Genomic DNA, 12,865 nt, shown 5'->3' with positions numbered 1-12,865 from the left:
TACACAGAACTGTCCAAAAAATCCATGAAACTTGGGGTCAGTGCTGTATCACACTCATAATTACTTAAGGGAATAGCTCATATGTATTTTATGTACAAGGAACACCTGACCCAGAACTTTTAAGTATCATGTTCTGACAAACTAAGTTCATTGGACCAAATACAATGCTGAAAGTAGAATTAGTACTAAGCCTCGTTATAATTTCTCCTTGAATCTAAGATTATGATAGTAGAGCAGTGATAGACATCCTTGCTCACCTATGTCTAAACTCTGGATGAAAATGTCTGTGTGGACCTGTACCCCTGGGGCTAATAATACATTATATGTTTATTAAAAAATTAAAATAAAGAAAATGTCTGTGTGTTATTATTTATAATGGAGTATGGAAAACACTAATTTTTAAAATTTTAATGCAAAGTTAGACAAATAAACATGTAGTAATGACTTTAATCAGCCATAAAAAAGAATGGAACCTTGCCATTTGCAAAAACATGGCTGGAGTATAATGCTAGGGAGTACAATGCTAAGTCAGAGAAATAAGCCAGTCAGAGAAAGACAAATACCATATGATTTCACTCATGTGTGGAATTTAAGAAACAAAACAAATGAACAAAGGAAAAAAAAAGACAAACCAAAAAGCAGATTCTTAACTACAGAGAGCAAACAGATCATGACCAGAGGGGAGGTGAGGGCAGGGGCGGGGGGCTGGGGGAAACAGGTGAAAGGGATCAAGTGTCTACTTATCTTGATGAGCACTGAGTAATATATGGAAGTGTTGAATCACTATCTTATACACCTGAAGCTAATATAATACCATATGTTAGTTACACTGGAATTAAAATTTTAAAAATCTACATGCTGTCATACCCAGAAGAATCATAAAGACCACTGACTAGTTCTTACAATTCTAAGATTCTATTCATCTGAGATTTGTTTTAACGTTCTTACTCTCTTCCTTCTTTGCCGGTTTCACTGCGTTTACAGGGGTCACATCAGCCGCAGTACGGCTGGGACTGGTGATGCCAGGCTTGATGTAACGGGTCTGCTGTTGCCCCCAGTGAGCCACTCCTCTGCTGACCTCCAAGGTGAGCTGGATCATCCGATTGATGGCTTGTTGAATGTCATCCAAACTAGGAATCATTACCTGTGGAGGGAAGAATTGGGCTCCTGGTAGTGGCGCCAAGTACCACCCATTCCTCTGTGTCTCACCAGATCATCCCCCACTGTAGGAAAACCCCAGCTGGCCCAGTGGAAGGCTGCTCCGAGGAGAGGGCTGTTAGAGGAGGATAGGCTGTGGATTTTCTCTACCCTGAGGTTTGCCCATTCTGTCATTTCCTGCAGGCTAAACAGGTCAAGCACTCGTCCTTGTCATCCTTTCCCTGTGAGGGACATTTCTGGATGCAGCCAGAAATTGTGGACTCTGTGTGGAGCCCAGGAAGCAAAGTGACTGAAGAAGCTATACCACCAAGGTTTTGACCTCAGTTCTTTGAAATGTGCCAAATAAGACCAGAAGCTTTCCTCCAGGACCCCAAACTGAGTTGGTGTCAAAGGTGGGAGATGAGTCATGGATTGTTCCTGCCTTTCCTTATCCCATGGCACATCACAAAATGGACCCCAGTCAGCCTGTGTGACCTGGAGGTCCAAATGCCAAGGGGCAGCTGGGACGGTGGTAGAAACACATGCCAGGAGAAGGCATAAGTGTCCCTGTGCTCGGGTCATAGGTCCTTTCTTTCTTTCTCTTCTGCCATTCTTGGTTACCTCACGGTTGTATGCTGGGGGGGTAGGGATCTGGACTTCTGAGGTGGACTGTTCAGATCATTTAATGCTTGAAGAAAGAAAAAGCAAGACTATTTTTAGAGTACTTGCTGACTGACGGCTGACTAGATGCTTAACTCCTCTCTTATGCCAACTGTCAATACATCAAGAACTATGCAGAGTAATTGTTTATAATAGATTAAAATAATGTTCTGCTTTTCATTAAATACTGGTGGAGCTAAAAAGACATAGAGCCAAACAGTTATTCTAAATAAAAAAACTATCAAAATATCACTGTATTAATGTGAATATTTAATTATACTTACCACATTCGGAATTGCTAGATGTACTTCAGTTTTTATAAAGGAAATAATATCTTTTGATCGCCTTCGTCCATGGTGGCTGGAAGAAGATGGACATTTAACTTATAAAACTTAACCTGAAATTTCATAAAAGCTTGGTTCTGCTACCATTTTCGATCCTAAAAATAAAGACCATTTTCAAAATACCAAATTACATGGGGAATGTTACTTACAATGAAACCATACATTTCAGAGAACTAAGAAAACATAATGCTTTAAAATTATTAGAAGTGAAATATTAGTGTCCCATACATTTTCTAGCATTTTTATGTTGCTCTTTCTCAGTAATAACCATTTAATATTGTTTATTAAAAGCATATCCCAGGGCCGCCTGGGTGACTCAGTCAGTTAAACATCTGACTTTGGCTGTGGTTATGATCCCAGGGTCCTGAAATTGAACCCCACATCAGGCTCCCCATTCAGCCTGAAATCCGCTTGCCCCTCTCCACCTCCTCCCCGCCACTGCTCCCCCCACCCACCCCGCTTGCGGGCTCTCTCTCTTTTGCTCTCTCTATCAGATAAATAAATACAATCTTTTTAAAAATTAATAAAAGCACATCTTGTTCCTGCCCTGTAACAGATGCCAGACAAGATCACCACCAAAAACAAAAAAATACCTTCATGTATTTTGTATTTTTATATACACTTTTTTGCAAGATTACACAGAAGAATTCTGGTCAAAGCCTTCCAAAACTGTGTGTTTGTTTGTTTTTTAGATTTTGGTTTTTTGTTTGTTTGTTTTTCTTTTAGAGAGAGAAGTGCAGGGAAGAGGCAGAAGAAGAGACTATCTTAAGCAGGCTCCATGCTGGGCACGGAGCCTGAAATGGGAATCGATCTCACCACCCTGAGATCATAACCTGAGGCACCCCTAAAATTGTTTTTTTAAACTACATATTCATGCTCAGACAGAAGTACATACAGACACACGAGTACAAATAATGAAGAACAAACATCAGAGCTGCAAACTAGTTTGGTTATCTCCATCTGCCTTGACCTCTGTCCCCCTCCCAGACAAAATTATTATCCATGTTTTATTGCTCTCCATAGCAAGAAATGCTGTCCACTTGAATTACAATTTCATTCTCTCACACTCTACAAATACTGTTTTGTTGGCTCCTATGTTTCTACTTTCAGAAGAGGGTTCTGCCCTTAATCTAGTTTTCAAGTAACACCCTGTTGTTTGGATGCTTACAGGGTTTTCCCTTTGATTCTAGAAATCCACAAATTTTATGACCAGGCGTAGGTGATTTTTCCCATGAATCCTCCCAGGTACACAGAGAATCTTTTCAAGATGATAAAATAGGTCTCTTCTTAAGATCAATGTGTAGGTTTCATGTGCTGGGAAATTACTGAAAAACTACACCTGCCTTTATACGCAAGCAGATGGGGGTGGGGGGTGTCATAAGAAACACAAAGCCTTCAATGTGAAGACTCGCTTTAGGATGCAGGACCATTGGTTCCCAGATAAACTTATTATAGCAAAGAAGTCTTTGAACCAAAAGCAAGCAAATAAAGGGGGAAAACCTCTAATTCATAGTCTCATGTGAAATTCAAGGTGCAGCAATAAGACAAGCGTAAACTGTATTTAAAAGGGCAGAATCCCAGAGCAAGAAAGAGTTTTATAAAGTATAAACATCTGAAGCAACAGAGGCCGTGAACAGCACATAGATCATTCAGTAACTTAAAAAGAGATGGATACTATTTAAAGATAAGGTAATATTTTTCCATCTTTTTGTGTCTTCCTCAATTTCTTTCATGTATATACTCTTATGTATATAGACAGAAAATATAGATACTTTATGTCTTTATTTAGGTTTATTCCTAGGTACCTTATGGTTTTTGTTGCTATTGTGAATGGAACTGATTCCTTAATTTCTCTTTCTAGAGTTACATTGTTAGATTTCTGTACATTTCTATACAGAAAAGCAACTGATTTCTGTGCATCGGTTTTGTATCCTGCCACATTGCTGAATTGCTGTATAAGTTCTAGTAATTTGGGGGTGCAGTCTTTTGGATTTGCCACATAAAGTATCATGTCATCTGCAAAGAGGGAGAGTTTGACTTCTTTGCCAATTTGGATGCCTTTCATTTCTTTCTGTTGTCTGATTGCTGAAGCTAGGACTTCTAGTACTATGTTGAACGACAGTGGTGAGAGTGGGCATCCCTGTCGTGTTCCTGATCCATTGATAATGATGTTCACTCTGGGCTTTTCATAGATGGTTTTTATGATATTGAGGAATACTCCTTCTATCCCTATATTCTGGAGAGTTTTAATCAGGAACGGAACTTGTATTTTGTCAAATGCTTTTCTGCATCAATTGAGAGGATCATATGATTCTTCTCTTTTATTGATGTGGATTGGAAGAATAAACACTGTTAAAATGTCTATCCTCCCCAAAGATATTTACAAAGCCATCCCTATTAAAATACCATTGGGGAAAAAATTGGCATTTTTCAAAGAGCTGAAACAAAAAAATTCTAAAATTTGTATGGAACCAGAAAAGACCCCTAATGACCAAGGGAAGGATGAAAGAGAAAAACAAAGTGGGGGGCATCACGTTGTCTGACTTCAAGCTACATTACAAAGCTGCAATCACCAAGACAGCATGGTACTGGCACAAAAACAGATATATAGACCAGTAGAACAGGACAGAGACTCCAGAAATGGACCCTCAACTCTATGGTCAACCAATCTTTGACAAATCAGGAAAAAAATATCCAATGGAAAAAAGACAGTCTCTTCAGTAAGTGGTACTGGGAAAATTGGACAGCTACATATAGAAGAATGAACCTGGACCATTCCCTTACACCATACACAAAGATAAACTCAAAATGGATGAGAGATCTCAATGTGAGATAGGAATCCATCAAAATCCTAGAGGGGAACATAGGCAGTAACCTCTTCAACATCAGTCACAGTACTTTCTTTCAAGACATGTCTCCAAAGACAGGTGAAACAAAAGCAAAAATGAATTTTGGGGACTTGTTCAAGTTAAAAAGTTTCTGCACAGTAAAGGAAATACTCAACAAAACAAAGAGGCAACCCACAGAATGGGAGAAGATATTTGCAAATGACATTACAGATAAAGGGGTGACATCTAAGATCTATAAAGAACTTCTCAAACTCAACACTCAAAAAACTGATAACCCAGTCAAAAATTGGGCAGAAGGCATGAACAGACACTTCTCAAAAAAAAAAAAAAAGACATACAAATGGCTAACAGACACATGAAAAAATGCTCAACATCACTAGCCATCAGGGAAATATAAATCAAAACCACAATGAGATACCACCTTATGCCAGTTAGAATGGCCAAAATTTTTAGGACAGGAAACACAAATGTTGGCAAGGATGTGGAGAAAGGGGAACCTTCTTACACTGTTGGTGGGAATGCAAGTTAGTGCAGCCACTCTGGAAAACAGTATGGAGGTTCCTCAAGATGTTAAGAATAGAGCTACCCTATGACCCAGCAATTGAACTACTGGGTATTTATCCCAAAAATAGAAACATAGTGGAAAGAAGGGGCATGTGCACCCCAATGTTCATAGGAGCAATGTCCACAATAGCCAAACTGTGGAAGGAACCGATATGCTCTTTAAGAGATGAATGGATAAAGAAGATGTGGTCCATATATAAAATGGAATATTATTCAGCCATCATAAATGATGAATACCCACCATTTCCATCGACACGGACGGAACCAGAGGGGATTATGTTAAGTGAAGTAAGTCAAACAGAGAGAGACAATTATCATATGGTTGCATTCATATGTGGAACATAAGCAATAGCACAGAGGGCCATAAGGGAAGGGAAGGAAATCCAAAGGGGGAGAAATCAGAGAGGGAGATGAACCATGAGACTATGGACATTGAAAAACAATCTGGAGGTTTCAGAGGGGAATGAGGGAAGAGGGCAACAGGGTCATGGGTATTGAGGAGAGCATGTGCTACGATGAGCACTGAGTGTTACATTTAACTAATGAATCGTTGAACCCTGCATCAATGACCAATTATGTACTATAATGGCTTACTGAACACAATAAAAAATAAAAACATAAAAAAATAAGGACAAGGTAAGAAAAAAGATAAAGAAATGTAACGTTTATTGAATGCTTAATGTATGCCAGGCACTTTTCCAAACACTTTCCACGAATTAACATATTCCATGCTCACATTAACTATGTGAGGCAGATCCTGTGATTATTTTTTGCATTTTGCAAATGAACAAGTAATAATTGAGATATTTAAGATGCAATTGATCAGATCATCTTTAGACTAGAAAGAGAAATACTTGCTCATAATGTAGCCCAGAAAGGCAAAAAGACAAAACATATAACAAAGGAGTTAGGAGACAAGGGGACAGACCAAAAGCCCCAAGATTTGAGATGACTGCATGTCCAGTGTGCCCAGGACAGTTCCAGGTTAAATCTGTCCTGACATTTCATCTGGATAGTGTCCCTTCACTCAAAAGGGTGTCCTGGTTGGAACAATTAACCATGGGGCTAATCTATTCAACATTCAACTGCTAGGAGTTCTATCAGAAGAGAATGAAAGGAACGTCCCAGAAGAAACATCTGAAGAGGAAATTGCTGAGGATTTTCCAGGATGAGGAATGCTATACACCCTTGAATAGAAAGTGTACACTGAGAACAAAGCAGGACTAAGTAAAGACAAATCCACACAGGGAAAGAAAACTACAGAACATCAAGGATTAAAAAATAATTTTCACTTGGACTTACTGTGGACTTCGTATCAGCAACAATATAAGTCAGAAAAAAAAATGAAATGCTTTCAAAATGCCAAGAGACAAACAAGAATTTTTTATCCAGCCTAACTGTCATGAGAGTATGAAAGCAAAAAAAGAAGAAAAAACAACAAAAAAAATTTTTTTCAGACTTAAAATGAAGAATAAGAGAGTTTACCCCTCATATACCCTGACTAAGGAACCAGTGGGATATAAGAAATACAGAAGAATCTGGAGATTTTAATAAAATATGCCAGTATTCTTGTTTAAAAAAAGGTAAAATGAAACCATCAAGCAGCAATAACAAGGTAGATACAGTTCAGTAAGTAAAGCATGCCAAGTCCTTTGTAGTTAGAAATAAGACTAGAAAACTGAAAAACCATAGATTGTATTTTTTAAAAAACTGGAGCAAAACATATGTATTCTCAATTTAAGGGTAACTACTTTAAAAACTGAAATATGGGAAGGAAAATATTATCTATCCCAAAGATAACGGAGGTAATGAAATAAACCAAAGAAAACAGATGCTAAAAGAAGACACAAACTGAAATGTCAAAAATTAAGTATAGCTACATGAAAAAAATCACCCAAAAATGTAAACAAATTACACTCTATTTAAAAGCAGAGATAATCAGATTGAATAAAAATAATCAGGAACGGGTACCTGGGTGACTCAGTTGGTTAAGTGACTGCCTTCGGCTCAGGTCATAATCCTGAAGTCCCAGGATTGAGTCCCAGATGAGGGTCCCTGTTCGGCAGGGAGTCTGCTTCTCCCACTAACCTCTCTCCTCTCATGTTCTCTCTCTCTCATTCTCTTATCTCTCTCTCAAATAAATAAATAAAATCTTTCAAAAAATAATCTTTTAAGAAATACAACAAAAGCTGTACAGTAAAATTTAAACAAAGGCTTAAAAAGCAATATACCAAAAAAGCTGGTAAAGTAAAATTAATAACAAACTAAAAAGAATTTGAGGGGCACCTGGTGGCTCAGTGGGTTAAAGCCTCTGCCTTCGGCTCAGGTCATGATCCCAGGGTCCTGGGATCGAGCCCCGCATCAGGCTCTCTGATCAGCAGGGAGCCTGCTTCCCTTCTTCTCTCTGCCTGCCTCTCTGCCTACTTGTGATCTCTGTCAAATAAATAAATAAAATCTAAAAAAAAAAAAAAAGAATTTGAGGAGTTAAGATTAACAAACATAAAGGAATAAAATAAAAATTAAAAATACAATGTTCTAAACAGATTTAACTACTATGACTTTTTATACACCTTTAAGCATAGGCTTAAAGCACATAAAACAAGAACTGACCAAAAGAGAGGGAAAATTTGTCAATTTGCCAATGTGTTCACAACACAGTGGGAGATTATAACAGTGTGATTAATTTATTTAAATTAATTTAAATAAATTAAATTTATTTAAATCTTAATAATTAAATGATCGACATTAATAATTAAATAATTAATTTAAATAAATTTTATTTATTTGATTTTAATAAATTAAAATTCAGCCATGAATAGTCAATGAATAAATCTAACAAAAATGTGCAAGACTTTTACACAGAGAATTATAAAACATCATTGAGAAATAGTAAAGAAAACTTAAATGGAGAGGTAATCCATAATTCTGGATGGAAGACTCAATACTGTAAGGATGTTAATTCTCCCAAATTGATCTAGAGATTCAGTGTCATTTAAATGACTCTCCTGGGGCACCTGGATGGCTCAGTCAGTTAAGCACCTGTCTTTGGCTCAGGTCATGATATCAGGATCCCAGGATTCGAGCCCTGAGTCAGGCTCCACCATAGCAGATAGTCTGTTTTTCTGTCTCCCTCTGTCCCTCTCCCTGCTTGTGCTCTCTCACCATCTCTCTCTCTCCTCCAAATAAACGAAGTCTTTAATAAATAAATAAATAAATCTCTCAATGAGAAAAGTAATATTTTCAACAACTTTCATTTGCTCAATTAACCATGTGAAAAAAATATATTGATCTCCTACCTCATATTAAACACAAAAATCAATACCATGTGGATTAAATGCCTAAATATAAAAGACAATAGTATAAAATTTTAGAAGACATTATGAGGTAAGGAATGATTTCTTTTCAAAGACATAAAAATCACAAGAAAAAGATCAATGAATTTGAATATTTTAAAGAAAAGATTGATAAACTTGAATACTCTAAACTCAGTAAAAGATAGCATAAAAAGAATGAAAAGAGATGCACAGGAGGGAGAAGATATCTGCTATATTATCATCAATAAAGTAAAATACTGAGAACATCCATGAATAAGTCCAATCCAACAGAAAAATGGGCAAAAAAGAAAGAAATGAAGGAGGGAAAAAAGGGAAGAAAGAGAAACCAGGTTGAGATAAGATAAGACAAGAGAAAGAATAGAACATAAATTTCAAGGGAAAGAAGGCACAAATGGTTCATACACATGAAAACAAGTTCAAGCTCATTATTAATGAAGAAAATGATCATTTAAATCCCAGTGAGATACAACTTCACACCCCCTTGCTGGCAAGAATTTTTTAGTTTAACCTACCAACTGTGTGCAAGAATGAAGAACCCTGGGGACTCTCGTGTTGGACATCACATGGTAAAATGAGGTATGCACATACTCCAGGGCCCAACTCTTCCTTCTTAGCAAGTGTAGAAAGAGACAGGTACAAAAATGTTCATAGAGGCCTTATTTAGAATAGCTTGAACTGGAAACAACCCAAATGACCATCACCAGTAGAATAAACAGATTGTGTATAATAAAGTATATCAACAAAGATGAATCTCAAAAACATAATACTGAACACAGTTCACATACAGGAAAAATTAAATGATACATTGATTAGGGATACAAACATATGGTAAGGTATAAGGAAAACCAAGACAATAATAAACATGAATTTGGGATAGTGGTTACCTTTAGGTGAGCAGAGAAAGGACTGGTAAAGGGACTGATAGTGTCCAATGTTCTTTGTCTTGGCCTGGGTGTCAGGAACATGGTTGTTCATTTGATCACTCACCGTTCTTGAAGTATCACACATATTTTCATACAGTCTTTTCATAAATGTGATATTTTAAATTTTAAAATTTTTAAAGTAATAAAAATAAGAGGTACTATTAGTATTATGTTATGATAGTATTGCCAGACCTTAGCTTATTTTCTACTTGCCTTGAAACAAATATTCTTCTTTTCATTGTGTCCAAAGATAACCGTGTAGCTTTTTGAAGACTGTCTAGTAATTGATGAGAGAAAAAAGCATAGACCTCTTTACATTCCTGTAACAAAAAATCATATTGAGAGTTGGGTTCAAGATGGTGGCATAGGAAGCTTTCCCACCCACCAATGTATCAGAGAAGTCACAGACATGTCCTACAGCCAGACTGAGTATCAGGCCTACCCACCACTGAGAGAAGGATGAACACAGTGAGGAGAACATCAACAAAGAGAGAGAAAATACAAGAAAGTACTGAAGAGGAACACCTGGGTGGCTCAGTCAGTTAAGCATCTGCCTTTGGCTCAGGTCATGATCCCAGGGTCCAGGGACTGAGCCCCATATCAGTCTCCTTATTCAGTGGAGAGCCTGCTTCCCCCCTCCCTCTGCCTCCTTCTCCCTCTGCTTGTGCTCTCTCTCTTTCTCAAATAAATAAATACAATCTTAAAAAAGAAAGAAAGAAAGAGCCAAAGATAAGTTATAACTGAACTGAAAAATACACTAGAGGGGTTCAATAGCAGGCTGAGTGAAGTAAAAGAACAAATCAGTGAGCTGGAAGACAAAGTAATGGAACTCACCCAGACAAAGCAGCAAAGTGAAAACATAATTAAGAAAGTGAAAATATCTTGAGGGACCTTTAACATCAAGTGGTAAAAGTGCTTATAGGGAACCACGAAGGAGAAGAGAGAGAGAAAAAGAGCCAGAAAAATGGCTTAAAGAAATAAAGGCTAAAAACTCCCTAGTCTGAAGAAGGAATCAGGCATCCACATGCACAAAACCCAGAGTTCCAACGAAGATGAATCCAAAGAGATCCACACCCAGACACATTGCAATTAAAATGATAAAAGTTAAGGATAATTTAAGAGATAATCCTAAAAGTGAGAAGAGAAAAACAATGTTTCACATACAAGGGGAAACCCCATAAGGCAATCAACAGATTTTTCAGCAGAAACGTTATAGGCCAGAAGGAAGTAGTATGGCACATTCAAAGTGCTGAAAGAAAAAAAAAAAAAACTTCCAAACAAGAATTCTCTATGTGGCAAGTGGCAAGATTATCATTTAGAATTTAAGGAGAGATTCATAGCCTTCCAGATAAGCAAAAGCTAAAGAAGTCCATCACCTACACTGGCCCTAAAGAATTGTTAAAGGGATTTCTTTATGATAAAAAAAATGGCACTAATTAATAATAACAAAACATATGAAAGTAAAATCTCACTGGAAAAAGTAAACATATGACAAAGATAGTGAACAAATGACTTATAAAGCAAGCATGAAAGTTAAAAGATAAAAGTAAAATTAGCTAAAATTTTAATAGTTAAAGGAAGTATAAAATAAAAAGATATAAAATGTGTCACCAAAACTATAAAAACTAGAGGTGGGGAAGAAAAAAATAAAGTTTTTAAATGTGCTTAAATGGAGTGGCTATCAATTTTTAAAAGACTGCTATTTAAATGGGATATTTTATGTGACCCTCAGAGTAATCACAAAATGAAAACTTTTACTTAATACGCAGAAGAAAATGAGAAAAGAATCTAAACGTAACAGTAAACAAAGTCATCAGATTACAAGAGAAGAAAGGAACAAATAGAAAACAAAAATAGCCAGAAAGCAATGAACAAAATGGCAATAATTATATACTTATCAACAATTACTTGAAATGAAAAGGACTAAATTCTCCAAACAAAAGACACAGACTAGCTGACTGGATAAAGAAATAAGACCCATCTACATGCTGCCCATAGGAGACTCATTTCAGAAGTAAATCACACACAGACTGGAAGTTAAAGGATGGAAAAAGATCTTTCGTGCAATGGAAATGAAAATAAAGCTGAAGTACCTGCTCAGATCAGACAAAACACACTTGAAAACAAAGACTGTATAAAAAGACAAAGAATGGCATTACGTAATGATAAAAGGAGTCAACCCAGCAAGAAGATAGGACATTTATGAATGTAGATGCACCCAACAGGAGCATCAAAATATATAAAGCAAATATTAACAAATCTAAAGGAAAAAATTGAAAGCATCCATATATGATACACTAGCAGCCACATGCCCCAATGTTAGGGACCATTCAAGACCTCCCTGCACAAAACTTCAGGGCCCAGGGAACTTAGTGCAAGCGGCAGGGTGAGAACCTGCCACTCTAAAGGTGGCAACAAAGGCACCCAGGTGGCTCAGTTGGTTAAGCATCTGCCTTCAGCTCAGGTCATGATCCTGGAGTCCCAGGATTGAGCCCCACCTCAGGCTCTCTGCTTGGTGGGGAATCTGCTTCTCCCTCTGCCCTTCACCCTGCTTGTGCTCTTTCTCTCTCAAATAAATAAATAAAATCTTTTTAAAAAATTAAAATGTACAGGGCGCCTGGGTGGCTCAGTGGGTTAAAGCCTCTGCCTTCGGCTCAGGTCATGATCCCAGGGTCCTGGGATCAAGGCCCACATTGGGCTCTCTGCTCTGCGGGGAGCCTGCTTCCTCCTCTCTCTCTGCCTGCCTCTCTGCCTAGTTGTGATTTCTCTCTGTCTGTCAAATAAATAAAATAATTTTAAAAAAATTAAAATGTACAATACCAAAATATATGGGATGAAATTTCCACCACCCTGGGACCATGGTTTGCCCCTCTCTCTAAGGCCTTTTTTCCCCCCAGAGGTGTTGCCAACTTTTTTGGTTAGAGCACAGGACAAATACTGAGCCTGGGCAGGGATCTGGGCACCATGTCTTGCTAGCACAGTGAGTCACACCTCCAGGCCCAGGCTCTGTTCCTCTTTGCTTCTGTGTTCCTCTCTGCTTCTACACCCTTCTA

At 37.5% G+C, this 12,865-nt stretch overlaps 1 protein-coding gene across 1 annotated transcript in view; it reads right to left on the bottom strand.

Annotated features, from left to right (window-relative positions):
- The window catches only part of DNAH8 (dynein axonemal heavy chain 8), a 348,142-nt gene that overhangs the window by 245,513 nt on the left and 89,764 nt on the right, over positions 1–12,865 (bottom strand). Inside the window, exons 20-22 of the mRNA XM_046005485.1 lie at positions 10,026–10,132; positions 2,082–2,157; positions 949–1,144 (exon numbers count right to left, since the gene is read on the bottom strand). Of these exons, the coding sequence (XP_045861441.1) occupies positions 949–1,144; positions 2,082–2,157; positions 10,026–10,132 (379 nt within the window). The remainder of the gene's footprint in view (positions 1–948; positions 1,145–2,081; positions 2,158–10,025; positions 10,133–12,865) is intronic.

This window comes from Meles meles, chromosome 5 (assembly GCF_922984935.1).
Source record: "Meles meles chromosome 5, mMelMel3.1 paternal haplotype, whole genome shotgun sequence".
Classification (NCBI taxonomy): domain Eukaryota; kingdom Metazoa; phylum Chordata; class Mammalia; order Carnivora; family Mustelidae; genus Meles; species Meles meles.
Note: the sequence above shows the minus strand (reverse complement) of the source record. Positions and strands in the feature narration are given on the sequence as shown.